This window comes from Equus asinus, chromosome 3, assembly GCF_041296235.1.
Source record: "Equus asinus isolate D_3611 breed Donkey chromosome 3, EquAss-T2T_v2, whole genome shotgun sequence".
NCBI lineage: Eukaryota > Metazoa > Chordata > Mammalia > Perissodactyla > Equidae > Equus > Equus asinus.
In genome coordinates, this window is record NC_091792.1 from 12,262,590 (window position 1) to 12,284,072 (window position 21,483).

Consider the following 21,483-nt stretch of genomic DNA (forward strand, 5'->3'; position numbering starts at 1 on the left):
TTTGTGGTAATTTGTTACAGCAGCCACAGCGAACTGATACACCATCCTAGACCACTCAGCCTCCAGCTAAAACTCCAGCTGATGGCAGACGCATCAGCAAGCCCGGCCCATATCAGTTGAGCCTGGCCTAGATTAGGAGAACCGCCCAGGGAACCTACTAACACAGGAGCCCTAATAAATAGCGGTTGTAAGTTACTAAGTTTGGTGGTGGTTTGTTACACAGCAAGGGTTAGCTAATGCAGCCGCTCTTTGTGCTCCTCAGTCTATCTAACTTTTTCTACTCATGTTGATAGAACAACTTCAAAGACCAAAGTTAACTGTGTCAATTTCATGATTATTCCAAAAGTACTCAACACCCTGCTCATTGCCACAAGACCTGAAGTTTCTCCTGAAGGAGGACTATACATCCCTGTCCCATTGACATCAGGCTTTGTCATAGGACTTGTTTTGGCCAAGGGCACATGAGTGGCTGTGACATGCACCATATCTGAGTGGAAACTTTACCAGCTATTGCACCTTTCGGTCAGTTCTCTTCTTTTTTCCCCTTTCTCATGAGAATAACATGACCCCATTATGGAGTGCCCCTTCACCCAGGACTCTGGAATGACAAGGGCATGTAGAGCTGTACTTAAAGCCAAATTGCAACTGCTGGAGCCTACATGTAACCTAAGAGATAAATAAATCTTTGTGGCCGTGAGTAAAGCTGGGGACTGTTATGCAGAATAAGCTAATAAAAGCTGATGGATACAGTTACTAAAGAGTAATCCTCCAAAGAAAGTTCCTTGGGTGGAGATGAATTAAGTTATAGCTCTAATTTTATATAAAACAATTTTTTGCTTTTTTAATATGCAAAATGTAAAATGCTTTGTACTTTCACTCTCTATGGGCCTCTTACCCTTATTGAAAAAGGTCCTTTAGTTATTTAAAATAGCATGTTTACATACTCTTCCTACGAACTACTCATTTAAACATCAGTAAATACTGCCAATATAATCATCAATAGATACTACCAAGTTTATATGATACCAAAAAAAATAGACATAGGCTGTTTCTCTCATGGAGACCCCAGCAGGCCCTAACCCATCCTCCCTGCCACCACAAGACACAGAAAGAAGGAAGCCTTCTCTATGCGATGGGTGTTGTGCTTCAACAATAAAGGACAGGAGAGATGCTTACACACTGAAGAGTTTCTGAGAACAATGAATGAAGAATGGTCCTTTATGAGGGAGACTGAGAGAGTGAGAAGAGCACTTACTGGACTGGGGATAGAGTCAGGATCCAGCTTCTTCTGGGGCTGGGGTGGACCGGCCATCTGTGCAGGACCTCCGGGGAAGCCCCCTGGGTAGGAAAGCTGTGCACCTGCCATCTGGGGGCCATAGTTGGCTGCGTGGAAAAAATTTAAAAAGAAATGACCATAACCTCCAATCCCAGATGTAGGACTCACTGATATCATCATGCTGTTCAGTCAAGCATGCTACATTTCTCATCTCTTTAAATAAGGCAAGGTATTAGGTGTGAACATCTATGATTCCCCTTTTCTTTGCACTTGCCACACTATTCAAAAACTATCCTTCCTTAAAAGTAAGTGACAGATGCCTAGTAATATAGGAACAAAGCTGATTTCCAGTGAAGCATACTCCTAGGAAACTCAGACCTGCCTCTGAGTCCTGCCCGCCTTACCCTGCTGTGGAGGATATCCAGTGCCCAGGTTCTGTCCTGGAAGAGGCGGGGGCTGGTACTGGGCATTCGGAGGAGCAGGCCCGGGGAGCCCGTCCTGCCTGTGCGTTGACGGAGGCAAGGGGGAGGCGCCAGGGCCGTTGAGTGCGGTGGGCGGTGGTGGGAGAACCTGAGATCCAGGCTGCAAAACGGATGGCTGTGGAGGTCGTGGAGGACCCTGGAACGATGGTGCTGACAGAGGGCCAGGGGGCCCCTGGCTGGGGGGAGCCATGCCTGGACCTGTGCGGGAAAGAAGACCAGCCCACCTAAACACCACATTTCTCAACTCTCCAACTTCTACAAAGTACACAACAGGGACGCTCGCTTTCCGAATACAAAGCAAGAAGGAGCAAGAAGGCACCCTTACAAACTGCTTTTTTTGCCATGAGATCGCAAATGCTATTTGGGGCATTTTAACTGGACAATTTAAAAAGAGTAAAAGCAATATTTACAATTATAGGGAGAAAATTAGTGGGATAAATTTTAACTCAGTTGTATTAACTTTACATGATTACATGCTATTAATTAAGGAATTGTAACTGGTACAATAGAAAATCATATAGAAGAATATTTTATTGCATAACAAGCTTCATTCAGATAACTTACACATTCAATAAATTATTTGCAGATACGGTCCATAAATGTACAAGGATTTTGGAACTAGGTAGAAATAACCAGGGAGAAGGGATGGACCTCTAACATGCTTTCCAATCATCATGGAAATAGTTGTAAAACCAGATTATTTTTTCCTTACTCATTACATGAAATTACGTGGCTGCTTGGAGACATATCCATTTTGAAATCAGTAAAAGACAGAATATTCTGGGGGTTTTTCACTGATACTTCTAAAAAACTAACTTTCAGTAATGGAAACATTGTTCATCAAGACAAATGGCTGACTACACTGTTCCTTTGGTGGAGGTTCCTATGGCCTCTGTATCACACAGCCTTTCTATTGATGTCAATCTCAGCACCGTAACTCTTTTCCCTCCTGTTATTCTTTCTGCCTCAGGACATCTGAGCTCCTATTCTTCCCATGATCTAAAGACAGAATTACACTGTGCGGTGAAACAATGAGTATCATATTTTTATTTTAGGGCCCCATCATACACAACACAAGGCTAAAACTACCCTCATATTTCTTAAAATAATTTAACTGTTCTAATGTTTATTTGTGAAGTCAGCATTTTTTTGTTTTTTACTGTTCTAGTATTGACTGTAAGGTATTCTGAGAGTCCTTCAATTAAACTGAAGTAAATGGCAGCATGATCAGGAAAAACAATTAATTATAGCCATACATAATACAGATGATTTATATAAAAATGTCCAAAAAACTATTTCAATGTCGTGTGCCAGAGTTACGTGTATTTTGAAAATGAAGAAAGCCTTTCTCATTAAGAATTTTCATGACACAAGGCAGTCAATGAACACTAATAACGAGACTGTTACCATAGCTGTTGACATGCATAGCATTGAGCTGACTGCCCAGCTGGGTGACGGATGAAGTGGACACAGGACTTGGGTAAGACGATTGTGTAGAGGGTGAATACGGTGCATAGGAGGGTGCTGCACTGTGGGCAGGTGGAGGACCTGGAAATCTAAGAGAGAAAAAGCTGGGTAAATAATATCATAGAGTTTGATATGCAAATAACATACAACAAATGTCAGCAACTCGTAAGATTAAATAAGTCCATCTAGCGGGCACCAGGCAAATGACTGCTATCATATGCTAAGTCTTTAATTAATCTGGATGTGAGCTCTAAATGAACCATGTAGCATCATCCCTATCTATGCTCACAGGCTGAACATGTCAAGATACTCAGAGAAAAAAAAAATTCCTAGTGTAAACACAGAACCAGCTTTGGAAATCAATTTGAGAAGCTGAGCCCACCACAGAGTTAATGATCAATAGAACAGAAACCAAGAAAATTCAAATGGTTGGTGGTTGTAGCTTTATGACTATTCTCCTTATAGCCTACCCAGCCTTTGAAAACAAAATTTCACTTGCACTATAACTTCAGTGAGCAGGACACTGCCTGCAAAATAGTACTTGAAAAGGAGCAACCAAGTAAAAAGTTTTGAAATTGCTCATTTTCTTCAATCTAATAATTTCGTCATGTTTTACCTTTGACGTATTTTGAACTTATTGTATGTTTATTTTTCCTTGTTTTCCATGAAGCAGTGACCACCATCTGATGAGCATTCCTATTATGGTTAATCTGCCAAATGAGGGTAAAGTTTTCCCTTAAGAGTCACATTATGACTTCTTATCAATTTTAAATTTTACATAAAAATTAAATTTTCCCAGCTGGACACCCTGATTTCAATTTCTCTGTAAACTGGAAATGATTTTCCCAGTGGCCCACACTCTTGTCTTCCATCCTTCACTGCCACTGAAAGGTCAGGAGCAGAGCCTGAGAGGCCAGGGGCCTCCTAAAGTCCCACAACTCATTTGTGACAAAACTGGAACCAGCCTTTCCCCAGGTCTTAAGTGAGTACACTTTCCAAAACATCACACTAATATTCTCTTGTCATTTTTCTCTATAGATCTTAAGTTGAATAGTTACTATAAACAAAACTTAAAATTTATCTTCAAACCATTACTCTGTATGGTATTAAGCATATTTCAGAATGATGATATCCTAAACTTTGAGTTAAACGGATGAATGAGCAAAACGCTTTTTCTATGTAAGTGTATAAGCTATCCTATAGCAGAAACTTGGTTTTAAAGGGTTATAAAGTTAGAATGGATAGTGTTTTAACTCAAAAAATATTGCTAAGCAAAGCTGTCAATTTTTTCTCCTGTGAAAAATGGAAAAAAGACCAATGCAGTTAGACTGAGCATCCTTTGATTTAAATAATTTTGGGGGAGAAAAACTGAATAAAGACAGAAAATTATAAAAGTTAACTTTTGGGGCTGGCCCAGTGGTGTAGTGGTTCAGTCTGTGCACTCTGCTTCGGCAGCCTGGGGCTCAGCAGTTCAGACCCTGGGCGCAGACCTACACACCATTCATCAAGCCATGCTGAGGTGGCTTCCACATAGAAGAACTAGAATGACTACAACTAAGATATACAGCTATGTACTGGCTGGGGCTGGCCCCGTGGCACAGCGGTTAAGTTCGGACATTCTGTTTCAGCATCCCAGGGTTCGTTGGTTTGGATTCCGGGTGCGGACATGGCACCGCTTGGCAAGTCATGCTGTGGTAGGCATCCCACATATAAAGTAGAGGAAGATGGGCATGGATGTGAGCTCAGGGCTAGTCTTCCTCAGCAAAAAGAGGAGGATTGGCAGCAGATCTTAGCTCAGGGCTAATCTTCCTCAAAAAAAAAAAACAAAAAACAAAACAAAACAAAAAACTATGTACTGAGACTTTGGGGAGAATAAAAAAAAGAGGAAGATTGGCAGCAGATGTTCGCTCAGGGCCAATCTTCCACACCAAAACAACAAAACAAGTTAACTTCCACGGTAAAAGGTTTCTTTATATCTCTAATCTATTAATGACACTTAGGGGTGAAAAAGGTGGGGCAAAATATAACTCTAGGCTTACTTGACACATTTAAAATAGATTGTTCTCACTTAGAAATGATTTCAAGAATTGTGTTAAATATATGCTTTGTAAACCCATTGTTTCATAAAAAGATATTTCTTTTTTTCAAGAAATGATACTTTTTGTCTTTTTAAAAAACTCAGTCATGGGGGGTAAATATATGGAATAATTCCACACAGGCAGACTGTAAATGCTCTGTAAGAATATATTTGTGGTGCAGCGTGAAACACGGTTACAGGGTTTGGATCTGATGAGCAGGAACTGGAAATGACTGGTTAAATGGGGGGAGGCGTGTTATTCAATTGTTTGAGTTAAAAATTCCCAAAAAGATGTTCATAGATATTTCACAAATGTTAATACTATTTTTAAAATATAAAATTGTATGAATTATTTATTACATAGTATAAATAGGATGAAATATGTTTCAAATACAAGTAGCCTCAAGTATCATTTTTTTAACTTCACAAAAGGTTAAAGATTTAAAATATATAATGAGAGAATGTACAATCATTAGCCATTACTCTTTGACTCATAAATGCCTACTTCTCATTCATTGCTTAATATATGTCCTGGGGTTAGGCTTCAGAAAGTCACAAATAAATTTTTCTTTTTTCTGACCAACTTAAATGTTGTCAATCAGACTTGAATTTTAAAAGCAATTTTATCAACTTAAAAATAAAATGGTATTAAAGGGCTAACACAAACTCTCATACCCATAAGGGAAAACAGATTAACAGAACATTTTAAACATACAAAGGGGTTTAATATTTTTCAATTTCATGACTTTACTAAATTAGTTTATCCAAGGTCATACAGCCTGTGAGTGTCGGAACTTAGGTAAGAATCCAGGTCCTAGGACCTCCTGGCCTGGAGACCAGGTGTGTGACCACGGGCAAGCCACCGAACCTCCACAGCTCTCAGCTTTCAAACAGTAAAAATGAGCCAAAGGAATGGACCGATCCCTTTCTCTGCTATAAATATAACGTGGTTAAAATTAGGAATCATATAGACAAATATTTCTTATGTTGATTACCTCATTTAACCTGTTTCTGGGCCGAGAAGCACTCAATTGTATATTTTAATTTACTGCTTCACTGAATGTCAGAAAAGGGCAGATTCACCATCAAAAAGAATAGTCAATAAAGAATTACTACCAGAGGACTAATAAAACATGAAAATTGAGCCTCGGTTTAATCCTAACCCTCTGCAGAGCTGACTCAGTTGTCTGTGGCCTGCTCAACCTCAAACACTTCTCGTTTCAAGTTTGCCACAAACTGCTCAAGAAGTGGGCTGCATGCTGAAGTTTGTTAGAATGTGGAGATAAGGTGCCAAAACATTCAAGAGTTGATTGAAACAAAATCTGGATTTTTAAATACAAAGTCCAAAGAGAAAACAAAAGCTGTGCCAAACCGTATCACTGCTTTCCACAAACAAAAAGTTAGAGAAAACAACTACTTCTCTTATTTTTCTTGCTCCCTCCTTTTCCATTACAACCAATTTCTTACCCAGGAGATCACACCCATCAGCTTCATTTCAGGAAGATGAGTCTACTATTAGCCCCTGGCCCCCAATTCATCATTTCTCAGTCAAAATAGGTTGCTTACAATTGACTAAATGACTTTTCCTCTTATAATTAAAAAATGGATTTTTAAGTTGTACATTTTATTTAGTAGTTACCCAGCCAGTAACCCTCTGAGGATATCTTTCATACCATTTATGAGTTTAACGTAAACTTAATATAAATATATTAAACTAAATGTAAGTTTAAATAAAAGTTTAAGTAAAGTTTAACAAAGTTTGATCTTGCCTCAGCCAAGATCAAAAGGACACATGACTAGGATTGATTTTTAAATTTTTTTTTTTTTTTTGAGGAAGATTAGCCCTGAGCTAACATCTGCTGCCAATCCTCCTCTTTTTGCTGAGGAAGACTGGCCCTGAGCTCAAATCCATGCCCATCTTCCTCTACTTTATATGTGGGACGCCTGCCACAGCATGGCTTGCCAAGTGGTGCCATGTCTGCACCTGGGATCCGAACCAGCGAACCCCAGGCCGCCGAAGCAGAACGTGTGAACTTAACCACTGCGCCACCAGGCCGGCCCCTGAATTTTAAATTTTATGAAACATTACCTTTGAAATAATAACATTTTAAAAATAAAAATTATACATTTTAAATTTAAGTCAATATAATGACTCCAAATCATATCTTGTTTTCATTCAACAGTTTAGATCCAGTAAAAATTAAGAGACTTCTTTGATGAGTCTCCTAAGCACAGACAACTCCAGTGAAGTGCCATAATCATCAAAGAAAGGGCGTGTGGGCCATCTGTGCTCTCTGACAACCCTGGCATCAGACGGGTATGATTTCACCTGTCTAATCACGGTGCCCTTTGCCCTTGCATTGAACTATATACACAGAAGTACGTGCCAGGAGGGCAAGGCAGCACAATAATCTGAATACTAGACTTTTCCTTGACTTTTCCGTTTTTTAACCCCATTTCCAACCTTCAATTCATGGTTCAAGTTGAAGCAAGTGAATAGTGGAGGAGAGGGGGAAAAATCTGTCAGTGTTTCCCTGGAAATCACACTAAAAGCAGATTCCTAAATTGAGCTGCCATGAGGAGCTGGTAGGTAGGACAAGCTACAGACACCAGACTTTCTATATCCAGTGGAAACGGCATTGATAACAGCTAACACGGACCGAGTCCTTCACGGGTGCTGTGCACTGTGCAAGGTTCTGTGCACGTCTTGATCATCAACATCCTCATAACCACATTATTATTGTTACACTCGTGAGGAGGAAACCAAGGCACATGGAGGTGACTTGTTCAGCTAGTGACTGCCTGAGCCAAGAGCAGCAAAGCTGTCCTGACTCCACAGTCTGCGCTCTTCTTCAGACGCTGTGCTGAGCTCACAACCACACAGCCAGGGTCTGTCTGATGGCAAAGTCTGTGATCTGTTTACTCCTAAGCAGCCTAACTCGAGTGAAACAAATGGAAAGAACCGAAAAGATCAATCCAATCTAGGCTAATACCAGTGACCAAAGCTTTTCTCAACTTCAAAGCAGCTGTTCAATCTTTGCATTTCTTCTGAATAAAAATCTGAGATGCTTGGCAGTTCACAACAATGAACTTTTCCAGATCTTCTTCCCTCTACTCTGGACTGAGAATTCCATTTGCTCATTTTACAGGTGAGGGAAATGAGGCCCAGAGGCCCAGGAACGTCACCAGCATCACACAGCTGGTTAATTGCTGGAACCAGAAGAGGCTTCTTGGTTCTCAGTCTGTCTGCTCTCCCCTTGAGCCCCACCATCACACCTGTGAGACTCGGGGCAGGGGGTCAGGTCCCCAAGCAGGCCTTTGACTTCTGGCTCCTTACTCAAACCACAGTCACACATTGACCAAATTACTTAGATTCATCCTCTGTTGCCTACATTAGCCTTCACTCTGCATTTCACAGATACCATTTCAATGGCAAATGTTATCACAACAAACAAGAGCCAGGATACATCGACCTCACAGATGCCCTGTGAGAGAATCAACTGGCTGATTTAAAAAGTTCCAGAGGGAGTTTTCCCACTCTTAGGGACTATAGGCTCCTTGAAAAGGCAACTAAATGGCTTTACCATTAGAGGGGTCCAGATTCACACTGGGAAGTTACTCCTCCCCCAACTACAACCCTGCAGCCTAACAACCAACCAGGGAAAGGAAGCTGGGGAACAAAGCCTCTGGGCAATCCTTGGAGAACCTCCCAAGTAAACACTGTCTACAGCCTGGCACTGGGATTCTCAGCAACACCTCCCAGGACAAGCAACAATGGGATCTCCAACAGGGAAGGTATGATGCTGGCTTCTTCCCAGGGGACAGTGCCGAGTGGCTTGCAGGGCTCCAACTTTTCCCTTCCTTAATTTCTTATAAACACAAACCAAAGATCTACTTCCTGTGTCTTTTTTAACTATCATCTTGCCTCTTAAGAGTCTCTCACTGGCACCTGTGTGCCTTCCACATCAAATCTACAGTTTACCACTGGCTACAACCTCATATCATTTTTAAAATATTTTTATTAAGCACCTACTGACATTGAGCCACTTCTGACTTCAGTTCTCTGAAGGATTCAAGAGAATAGGTGATTTAAAATTTTACTGAGGATCACAGGCCATAGACAATGGAAGGAATTAGAAATTAATACAAAATTCTAAAATAAGATGAATATAACCCAAAACTAAAATGTGTGGCATTGATAAGAGTAATTTTTTATGTTATTTTTTAACATCTGGTATTGGTTTTTTTTCTCACTCCTAACTTTTCTAAATGCTTTGCTTCCTGGGGCAGTTTTCTAGTAGATCCTTCCAAGGATGTGAGCGGTATCACGAGGTCAAACTGTCAATCAGTAAACACGCAAGTTTGGCAGAGACACGTGAGACATTTTTAGTAGAATCTACAAATGAAGGTTGGAAGCTACCCAGCTCACCTTTGGGGAGGATGACTTTGGGCATGAGCTCCATTCTGGCCAAACTGATGGGGTCCAGGAGGTGGAGGACCCTGAGGCATCATGCACCCAGGAGCGGCAGCCCCCAAAGGCCCTGCTGGCTTCATCATACCTGCAACGGAAAGCCGAGAATTTAGAAGAGTATGAACGTGCAAGAGCGGATGCAGAGACATCAGGTGAAAATGTAGTCTAGGAGTGGGAGGCAGGGAAAAATGGGTGAGGACGAGTTCTCCTTTTTTTTTCCCTCCCCAAAGTCCCAGCACATGGTTGTATATCCTAGTTGTAAGTCCTTCGGGTTCTTCTATGTGGGATGCCGCCACAGCATGGCTTGATAAGCAGTGTGTAGGTCCACGTCCAGGATCCAAACCAGTGAACCCCGGGCCACCAAAGTGGAGCACGCAAACTTAACCACTACACCACCAGGGGGGCCCCAGGGCCAGTTCCCTTTGAAACTTGTTTTAACCATCACAGGCCTATCAATGCCAGGCTCTGGCATAGTTATTTGACCATCATATGATAGGAGAGCACAAAAGAAAGGAAGCATTTTAACATGAAACAGAAACTAACACAGAAGAAGTCGCCTTTGCATTGGTGGAGGCACCTTGATGGAACACACCATCACACAAAGAATGCCAGAATACATGATGAAAAATGCCAGTTGGATATCAGAAAATAAATCTAGAAAAAAACCAGTATGAGGCATCATAAAGTGTCCTAACTCTAAGTATGATGAAAAAAAAAAAGACTTCTAAAAATGCCTTTATTTCAGTTATAGCATGAGGCAGGCAAATGGAGAGCAGCATCTGTTTCTCCAGCAAATCCAGAGCACAGCCCTCAGAGGTAATAATTTCTCCAGGATCCCCAGTAGTGGGGTGATAAACAACTGAGGGACCACTCAAGTCATCACACTCACTCATACAAAATACAGGATCACAGGCGATTACTAGATGCTCCTGGCAGTGACTGTGTGCTCACTGACAAGCAGTTCTTCTCAGAGATCTTTAAAGATTTCTCCTTCGGATTGTTCTCAGACATTTTTCTCTTTTCTTCTAGAGAAATGGTGGTACAGGAGAAAGATCATTGAGCTAGAAAAATCACTGGAGTAGTTCCAGGCCCCACCCGGCCACTTACTAGCAGCTCAGTGGTGCTGGGCAAGAAGTTTATCTTTGAGGAGCTGTTTCCCTTCACTGCAAAAGGAAAGGCTTAGTGTAGATCCCCCATGACAACCCTTCCAGGCTTTTAAAATAAAAAGAAGAAAAAGTACATTTCTTCTATTTGCTCTCTCCATTCGCATCCTACTTATTTTTGCTCCAGCCCATTCAATTGACTTTTGACCCAACCCTCCTCTCGGGCACCGTCATCAATGGACTCCTAGCTGGCTTCTGTGCACTGCTCCGTCTGACCTCATCACGGATTTCACACTCAACATCTCTTTTCTTCTTTTACTTTCTCTAGAAAGTTTATTCCCTCAGACAACAAGGGAATTGCGTGGAAGACCTGGCAGTGGCCCGTGACAAGTTTCTTATAGTGTCATCATAATATATTCAAAAGCATGCTTTCAAATGCTTGGGTAATCTAGAATGAAATATAACCAGTGAAGTGGCAGTTTTCATGAATAATAATATTGAAACTTTTATGAAAGTTTTCTTCTCTTAAAACAGGATTCCTTAAACTTAAGAAAAATTTTATATGAACTTTAAAGTCACAGTTTTATTTAGCAAGTGTTCAGATACCAAGAACAAAAACAAGAATATTATTCTCATAACACTACATTTTTATATAAAGTTCTAAACCCCAAACCCAGCAAAGTTAGAAAAACATGAGACTTGCAGTGACACAGACTTCGGTTTGAATTCCTTCCCTACCATTTAAGAGCTGTGACCCTGACAGGATAGTTTGATCTTTTGAAACCTGGACTTTTAACACTGTGTCATGGCAATAACATCCCCTGTCTCCAAGGATTGTTCTGAGAATTACATGAAGCAATAGGTACGACAGCATCCAGAACAATGCCTGATATATAAAGGTAATCACTCAACAAATCTTAGTTTCCTCTCCTGGCCATATCCCCTGCCCTCCTTTTTTCAAGGATTTATATTCTAACAAGATATATACACCATAATCACATGCTCACTTGCATTTTTTAAAACATTATTTGAACATTCATTTAAACATTATTTTAATTTGAACATTAATCTGTTCAAATTAAATTAATTGAACATTAATTTAAAACATTATTTTGAACAAAGTAGAAAATTCATAATACTAGTGCTAAAATAGTAACTACATGCATTACAAGATACCAAAGATATTCTCATTTCTTAAACAAGTAGGTAAACAATTTAGTCAACAACTCTCATATGTTTAGAGAATCAAAAAATAGTTCTCAGAGTTACTCATGTTTGGTTATTCGCATGGGTATGCACAACGCACATGTTAATAAACTTCTGTTTGTAAAACAAAAACAAAAACTAAAAACAGTTCTCATATGCTCAAGCAGAACTGTTTTACACCAATATTACTGAAATGCTCTTTTCTTTTATTTTTGGAAATCGGCTCTATGGTAATGATTTGAACTCATTCTCGTTCAGCCTACATTCATGCGCCTAAGAGCTCTCATGGCAGAGACAGACACGTAAACAAGCAGTTGGGGTGCCATGTGAGGAGCATCATGAGAGGCAGAGGGACTGCCTAGTTCTTCCTAGGGGAGTCAGGAAGAGTTCAAAGAGGAAGGACAGCTGGAGCTGAATTGAAGGACAAGCAGGCGTTTTCTTAGTATAGAGACAGGATAGAAGATTCCAGCCAGAGAGCAAAGCTTGAGCAGATGTGAGAGAGCATGGCGTGACCAAAGACTGGCAAAAGACTCAGCATAGAGAGATCGTAGAGGAAGGTGGCTGGAGCTGAGGGTGTCCAGGTTGGTCGAGGTCAGACCATAAAGTCCTGTGTCATTTGGACTCTATCCTCAGGGCAAAGGGATGATGCCAGTATCATTGCTATCTGCAAAGTCATAGTCTTCCCCTGGCCACATTACTAGCATTTTCAAAACTGATCAGAGGTAAAGAGAAATCAGGTTCTTTATACAGTAGTATGAGAATTTTAACAGGAAAGCAAAACTATACCATGAGAAAGAACTAACTATGCTTATACCACAAGAAAAATATCTAAAATCACAAACTGGTTTTTAACATAGTGGTAGATACCACAGACTAGCTTACCCAATACCAGTTCCAATTCCTTTCTGGCTTGCCTTTCCGTATGGTCCTGAGCTGGAAAGACAGGATCTCCATTTCTAGACTCCCTTACAAACTGGGTTGCCACGTGATCTAAATTCAGCAAAGCAACCTAGGAGAGACTCTGGCCAGGGGGCAGAGATGGTGGTCCTGGAGTAGAAAGGCAGTCGATGCTGATGGAATAGTCCTGCATGATACATGCGTTTCTATAGATGGCATAGTCCCAAGCCTGGTTCTCTAGCTCTCTAATAATATCTTAGCTTCCGGATACCCTTTAACACATCCCTTTCCACTAGAGTGGTTTCCGTTATTAGCAAAAGAACCCTGACCAAAACAACATCACAAAAAAGCATACTGTGAATTTGGCCCTGGATCTGACAAACTAAAACCAAAATTAAAAACCATTTGTGAAAAAAATGTTAACCTAAAATAAACAAAGATAAGCTCCCTGTTTACGGGCAGAATCATAACGGCTATCATTCCCGAGGCACTGCAGTGGTGGTGGTGTGCCTATATAAGCTCGCTGTTTACTACAAGCCTCCCCACCCATCGCACTTACCCCAGTCTCCGGACATCAATAGTTCTTGCCTCTCAGCTTCCAGACCAGTGGTCCTCAACCAGGGGTGATCTTGCCCCTGAATGGACATTTGGCAATGTCTAGGACTTTGGGTCGCCACAGCTTGGGGGCAGAGGTGGCAGTGGGAGAGGGAGTAGTGGTGTCTAATGGGTAGAGGCCAAAGATGCTGCTAAATGTCCTATAATGCACAGCACAGCCCCCCACAGCAAAGAATTAGCTGGCCCCAAATGTCAGCAGTGCTGAGGATGAGAAACCCTGCTCCAGAGAGCAGTGTGCCCAGCTCTGATTCCTCCTCCGCACTTTCTAAAGTGGAGTGTAACTCCTAAAATATGAATGGGAGCACAACCCTTCCCAGGTGAAAACGCTTCAATGGCACCCTACTGCCCTTAAAATAAAGTCTAAATAAAGTCACAAGATGGCCCCACTTTCCACTCCAGGCACACCTCTCACTGCTGGCACTCTACACCCCAGCCATGCTCAACCTTTTGCAGGTCCTCGGAAGTCCCATCTCCCCATCACATTCCCCAGCAAGGTGCCTCCATCCCTGGCTGACTCTGGCGCATCTTTCAACTCATTCCCTCCAGAAAGATTCCCTTCACCCACAAGTCTTGGTTAGGTGTCCCCACCGGGTGCTTCCATTCCACCCTCCACTCCCTTGATGACAGTGCTCCCCTGAATTGTAATTGTCCATTTACTTAATGTACATCCCACTAGATAAGTAAGTACTCTCAGGATCGAGATTAAGTTTATTTAATTCATTGTGATATCACTACTAGTATTCTGCTCACTCAATAAATCTGTTACTATATAGCACTAGGATTACAAAAACACAAGTAATAGGCACAAAGGGACATACAGTATGTGAGAAATACAAGCAAGAGTTAGCACTGGCCAGACCTGTGGTAGAAGACATCCTTCAAGGAACCACAACGAGGTTACCTGTCTGTCAGAAAACCAACAAGATGCCACCAGAAGACTAGAAAAGAAGGCACATGATGATTGAAGATGAAGACATCTAAGGCTACTCAGCACTGAGAAATAAAGGCTAAGGTAATTTAGTGACAGCCTTAAATAATTAAACAAAACACCATAATTTACAGAAAGGTAGAGTTACACAGAGGCTGACAGCCTGGTATCCATCTGAGAAGTAAATAAGGAGAAACAGGTTTAATTTAAAGCATGAAGGATTTAATCCAACAAAGACAGGTTTTTAAAAATATTTGGTAAACACCAGAGTGTTTCGCTGATGAATGCCACGGCTTGTCATTCACTGGTTCGTTGAATAAACATCTCATGAGGGCCTCCTCTGCTCCAGGGACATCTATTATAACACAGTGTACTAAATGGTAGAGAGGCCTGCGCAGGTATTATAAGAACACAAAAGGAGAAGAACATTTATAAATAAGCTTGAGGAAGAATGGTGGTCAGAAATGCCTGCAAGCACAACACTTGAACTGAGTCTGAAGGACGAGCCTGAGGACAAACCCTGCTGGGAGGACAACATGGAGGCACGGAGGCTTTCTGGTGGCGTGGAGGACGAAACAGGGCACAAGCACAAACTAGCCCCCAAATAACTAATAGCTCAGCATCACTGGAGTAACATTGCGGGAATGTGGCACATGAGCTGAGAAAAAGAAAATAGGCAAACTAATGAAGGCCTAAGGAGCTTCAAACACAATCAGGGGCAATGGGAAACCATAAAAGGTTTTAAGCAAAAGAAAGTCAAAATTAGATTTGCATGCTATAAAAATCCCTCCAGCACAGGACTGGATTGTTTGTAGCAAGGCAGTGCTGGAGAGAGGGATAATGGTTAAGAGACCATTTTAGTAATCCAAGAGAGATGGATGGTTTGAACAATAAGAGTGACGGGGGACAGAAAGGAGGAAGCAGGTAGGAAAGAGGTTTACGATTATCCAAATGAATTAGGGAGACCAACTGGATTGAAGAAGGTAAAAGGGAGAGATTTTTTACATAATGAAAGTTTCCAATTTGCCTAAATGAATGAGTGAGATATGGAATACCAGAAAAAATAGGTTTTATGAAAAAATACTGAATTGTCTTAGACAAGATAAGTTTGATGTACCTATGTAAACAGGTGAGCAACGGAAAATATGGGTCTGGAGTTAGGAGAGACATCTGGGCTGCAGCAATAGATCTGAGACTAGCACTTCATATGGGAATGACACAGCTTAGGGAAAAATCTATGGAGTGAGAGGAGAAGAATAAGGATAGAACAAAGAAAGAGAAACAGCAATGCTTAAGGGTCTCATAGAAGAAGGGGGGGTCCTTAGAAAAAGATCTCCAGAAAGCCACCAAGAAAAATAGCAAAAGGATAGTGTCATTGAAATCAAAGGAGAAGAGAGTTTTTACAAACAAGAGCGGTAAACAATGTGAAATTCAAAGAGGACAGGACAGTGTCTACTGCTTTCGGTAAAAGGGGGCCACCGATGACCCTGGTGGGAGAAGGGAGAGGGTGATGGGGCCCAAGCTTGGAGTGGAGACTGTACTGAACAATGGAGGGACAAGAGGGGCAAGGATGGAGAGCCACCGAGTGAAGTAAGTGCTTGTTTGAGAAGATGACTGTGAAGAGAGGAAGGAAGGGGCAATAACATGAGAGTTATACTCAGGTCTTTATTGGAACTTGTTTGTTTGTTTTCTTGGGACTTCTGGGTATGAATCCTGTCTAAGCCATTAGCTCGTGATGCAGTCATAGTATACCAGACCTTCAGTGTTCTTAGCGATAAAATCAGGGCTAATAATCTGATGCATACCACTATATAAGGATTAAACAAGATAATACACGTAAAGCTTTTAGGACCAGTTTTTAACATATGGTAAGCACTCAAAAAAGAATAATTTATAATTATTATTGTATATAAATGCTGAGAGTGAATGGACCACGAGATAGAGACAAACTGGAGAAAGATGAGTTAATGGTTCCTATAGAATCCAGAAAGGCAAGATGCAAATGTTACAGGGAGGATGGGTCCTGGGAAAAAGGAGGTTTTTAAAAATTAGGGGCAGACTAAATCATAAGGGTGGCTTTCCACAGGAAATTCACAGTCTCAGAGCATCTTCTGCAGCAAACTGTGTGTGGCTGCTCCCATTAAGCCTCCCACACAGCGCTTTCCTCACCTGTGCTGTCTCTGCGCTCCATACGCACATCCACCACAGCCTGGATCCCCCATGTCTGAATGAGCCCCAGGGAGCCCCAAGAGATACTCACTCATATACACAGCCCACGCACACCAAAGACTGGAGCTGAATTCCTCAGCATCGTCTCAGAAGCCCCAAGAACTGTCTTACACGAATACTTTCAGGGAATTTGGGACCATCAGATCTGAAACAAGCTAGTATTAGCCTCACCTCTGACCCTGAAACTTGGTCTCTCAGAGCAGCCCCTTGATAAAGGGAGGTGGCCTCCTGGTGTCAAGTACCATCAGAGCTATACTTGTCCCACTCCATTCTCCTTTTATTCCCACCTCTGCCCTAAAAGCCAAGATTCCTTGCTGGGTACCTAATTTGAAAGCAACCAATATCGTTCAATAACGATTTTAAGGCAAGGCCAAGTTTTTTTTGTCATTATTATCGTTGAATAAACTTTAGTGTGCAAATCTAATATTTTTTCAATATCAAAATTGATTTTATGATTGCAAAAACCACTTTAGTGTGTGTGTGTATCTATGTGTATATACATATTTAGTATATATTTAGTACATAACATATATATATTTACTGTATAATATATACTTAGTATATATAGTATATATATTTATATATATATAAATTTTTTTATTGGATGTTTACAATAACCTTACACCACTGATTAATAGCAAGAGCAAGTCTAACAGTAAAAATAAAACACTCAGGAAACCTCTTTGTTTTAATCTATATTTAAAAACCAAATTCATTGTAATCCATGCAGTAATCAAACCAATGATGAAGGCTTCTTCTATGGGAGCCTTTTCTAAATGATCCTATAATCTCAAGCCATTGGATCATATAATGACCACTCAACACTCCCAAGCTGCTTTTTCAGAACATCTTATGTCTCTAAGCCTTAGAAGTCAATAAGCACATAAAGTCAAAATAACGCACTTTACCTGGTGGAGGAGCTGCATGAGATGGGTCTCCATAGTGTCCATAATTCGGTGGAGAAAGGCCTATTCCAGGCTGGGATTGAGAATAGGGGGGTGTGGCCACATAACCCTGTTGACTCATTATGAAAATATCATTCCAAGGGATGGTTCTACAAAGGGATGGTTCTGCAACAGAAGAAAAACAACGTCAACAAAAGGTTTGAGTCACTTAATGCTATTAAAAATATAAACACTGTTAATAAATGTTTACGACAGTTTGAGGAAAGGTACAATTATCAGGTACATGAGACATCGTCATATTATACAATATATCAAATCATTATCCCTCAAAAGGCTCTTAACTATAGCTCTATGGAACTCAGTAACTCACTTCCACATAGTCCTGGGCAAATTCTCAGGCATGAAATCTGAGTAACAATTGCCAATCATTTTTTCCTTGGAAGATGGAAATGTTTCACAGATTGTCTCTTATAAGTGTATCTACTATTTCTGTGCCTTTGGTTTCCACGGCCCCATTTCAGCACAGAGCATGCCACTGGCGATAGGCACGTGTCATTCAATTGACTGACTAGCAGAACTGGCAGGAGTCTGCAATCAAATGTCTTATGACTTGTGTCATTTTAGTGCTATCCTAATTAATCATTATAATCAGGCAGTTAGGACAAAGAAAAATCAGTAGTCCAACAAATACAACAGAAGATAAAGAAGTTGATAATGGACTTATTTTATGAGTGATAAATTGACCAAGCCAGGTGGCCTTGAGAGTTGTGTTTCTCAAAGATGACAGACTTTCTCTCTGATTTAAATATCACACCTCTAAGAACATAGGCACATATATTTAATGAACTAAGAAAAGAAGTGCGATTTCATGTGTTTAGACACACACACACTCACAAAGACAACAGATGCATCTTGAATCTACTCAGAAGCTAAACATCAATTTGTTTTAATCTTTCCATTTTTTTTCCAGGTTTCACAAAATAACAAACATTTCACAGAACAGACTATTCTCAAAAAATTTTTATAACAGAAAAAGCTCTGAATCCTCACAAGAGAAGCAGGATTTCACTCCAAATCTGCCAATACTTAGCTGTGTGGCATGGAACAAGCTGTCTTCAGTCCTCTCTGGGCCTCAGTTTCCCCTAACAAAATGAAGCCTCTAAAAGCCTTTCTGGATATAAAACACGGATTCTACAGTTTCTCCTCAGTTTCTTCACCCAGCGTAGGAATATCCTTCCTTTTCTTATTTTATGGTGCTATCTTTTAAGGTAAAAGATCAATGATACCCGCTGAGATGTGAAATAGATATACTCAGGAAGCAGCATTCTCCATTTGGTTTCATTTTCACATTAAACTATACGTTTCCAAAATTAAAGCAACCAAGGAAAAATGTTATAAAATCACTTTCTTCTCCGTGGAAGGGGAGTACTAACGAGAGGAGAGAGAGGCAGAGGCCTGCCGGTCCACCTTGTTCCTGACAACGCTTTTCCCTCCTCCCACTTCGCAGAGAGAGACGTGGCAGCCCGAGCTTTGGTCAAGCTCATCTAAACAAGCGCATTTAGGAAGTCAGCAGGAACACACCTACGTAGCAGCCTGTTGCTGAGTGACAGAGAGGGAAGGCAGGGATGTTCACTCCGAAGGGCAGGAAGCAGCCGGGTCTTTCTTAACCGGTCCTGGGAGGAATTTGCTTCCTCATGCAACCCAGCCTGCCACGTCAAACTTCCTCACACAGAGCACCAAGTTACAGAAACCTGAGTCAGCTGCGAGCGGCGACATGGCAAGAAGCCACTTGGCACGAGCAGGCCTAGGATCAAAATCTGGGGAGCTCCAATCCCAGAACCACCCCCAGCCCACTGTCACTCGACAACTCTAGGCCAGGTGCACCTCGCACCCCGGACGAAGGGCAGATGTGGACAAATCAGGTTCACAGTCAGGATGTCCCGGAGCCTGAAGATACAGTTGCCATTTTTACTATGGATATTTCTAACATTCCCTTCCTCCAAAAAAAAGAGGAAATTAAGTTGATACGGAGACGAGAAAACCGCTGGCAGTGGCGGGGGAATACTGTGGCTACTGAGGACCCTATTCAGGCAGTTCCAGCATCCCAAGACACAAAGATGGGGCGGGTAAAAAATGCCCACGCCCACCCCCCAATCCGCCCCCCATTATTAAACTGCACGAAAGGGCTAAAGCAGCAAAGGATGAGGTCTCCTCCGTTGCCCCTGCCACAGGTGAGCATCCAGCCCCTCGCCACCCCCATCGCAGGCCGGGCACCGCACCCGCTCCAGCGGCGCCTGGGGAGGGGGCCGTCCCGCCCGAGCTGAGCCAGGCTGGGCGGGCATTACCTGCTCGGCTCCGCACGCCGCCGGGCTTCCGAGAGCCTGCGCTCTGCTCCTGGCGCCGGTTGCCCCCGGTGACCCGGCTCCCGCTGCGGCCGCCGCTCCCGCGCCTCGCCCGGCCCGGCGTCCCCACAGGCTGCTCTCGCGCCCCGAGTTGCAGCTGGGCTGGGAACTGCCACGTCAAACCCTCTCCCAGCCGCGCGCCCCCGGCGCCGGCTCCGACCGCCGGCCGCGCACCCGCCGGCGCACGCGCACAGACGCCGGGTGCGGGGGCGGGCCCGGGGCGGGGCCGGCGCGCTGCCGCTCACTCTCCCATCTTTCTCTTTACGCCCTTTCCGGCGTGGTTTTTTATTTTGTTTGTTTGTTTTTTCCCCTCCAGCGGGTCAAAGATTGGAACGCAGTTGCTAAATCGCAGCCACATTGTCACTGTGGAGCCCCGTAGGAAGGAGGGAGTGCGTATTGAGAGTTCATTCATTCTTTCATGCAACAGGTTGCAGGTTCACCTATCCATTCATCACATATTACTTGAGTAACTACGACATTCTAGGTACTGCACTGCCGGAACAGGAAGGTGCACCATTCCGGACCTCGAGGAGTCACAGTTTAAAGGCAAATCTGGCGCGTGTGCATGGACAATCTGATGACGTGCTCGTGCCCCGCGCTACAGAGGAAGGAACGCCCCCGGCAGCCTGGCAACGTGTAACACAGGGAGGAAAAGCTGTTTCAACCGAAAAGTATGTGGGAAGAGGTGTCTTCATGGACGCTGGGATGGCTCCTCCAACGAGTGTGCACATATTCGTTGTCTGTGAAATAGGATGGCTGGATCCCACCCCAAAACAGGGATCATTAACTAAATGTCTAAGCATCCAGCACTTAGCTCACAGTACTGTGAGAAGGAACTGAGAAAGACAGCAACCTACGTGAGACCTGGAACTTGACTTCTCTATCTAGCCTTAAAAATCAGCACCATCTGCCTGGTTTCTCACACTCCCACTGCTAAATAGAAAGGCCTTCAACGAGCCGTAGTTTGGTATAGCTACCGCTTTGCTCAAACTTACAAAAGTGAAGCCAAATCAGCGTTTTGTTTCCAAAATATACTTTCTTCGGGGCTACAAGAAAATAAAAGCTACTTGACAAATTCCTTTACTGATGAAATATCTAGGTTAAAACTTACGTGGCGATGAGGCTCCTGCTGAAACGCTGCTTGAGTGTTGCAGGCGTTTTAAGTTGTTTGAGCGTGGTGAAGACGAGTGGTGCCTCTCCTCACTCTCCCTTTATAAGATTTTAAGGTGTGACGCCCTGCATCTGTGCAGCTTCAGTACTGGTCAGGTTTAAAAATCCACAACGGTTTAAATTTGTTTCTTCTGTTCTCAATATGATGAAAATGTTTGATGGAGTTTAGGAAATTTTGGCCAGTGTTGAAGCAGTACAGCTTGCAAGAGGAGCAAAAAAAAAGTTGTATCACAGCTATGTCACAGTGTAGGAGAG

General features: G+C 42.3%; 1 protein-coding gene across 2 annotated transcripts in view; it reads right to left on the reverse strand.

Moving 5' to 3' along the window:
* Positions 1–21,238, reverse strand: part of SEC24D (SEC24 homolog D, COPII coat complex component) — a 103,030-nt gene extending 81,792 nt beyond the window's left edge. The window contains exons 1-6 of one of the 2 annotated variants that reach the window (XM_070504682.1): positions 21,170–21,238; positions 17,660–17,821; positions 9,732–9,861; positions 3,166–3,314; positions 1,681–1,956; positions 1,256–1,383 (exon numbers count right to left, since the gene is read on the reverse strand). In XM_070504682.1, the coding sequence (XP_070360783.1) occupies positions 1,256–1,383; positions 1,681–1,956; positions 3,166–3,314; positions 9,732–9,861; positions 17,660–17,777 (801 nt within the window). In that variant the 5' untranslated portion in view covers positions 17,778–17,821; positions 21,170–21,238. Of the gene's footprint in view, positions 1–1,255; positions 1,384–1,680; positions 1,957–3,165; positions 3,315–9,731; positions 9,862–17,659; positions 17,822–20,001; positions 20,237–21,169 lie in introns of those variants that run through there. The other variant, XM_014858199.3, reaches the window with a different exon arrangement.
* Between the last annotated feature and the right edge of the window lie 245 nt (positions 21,239–21,483).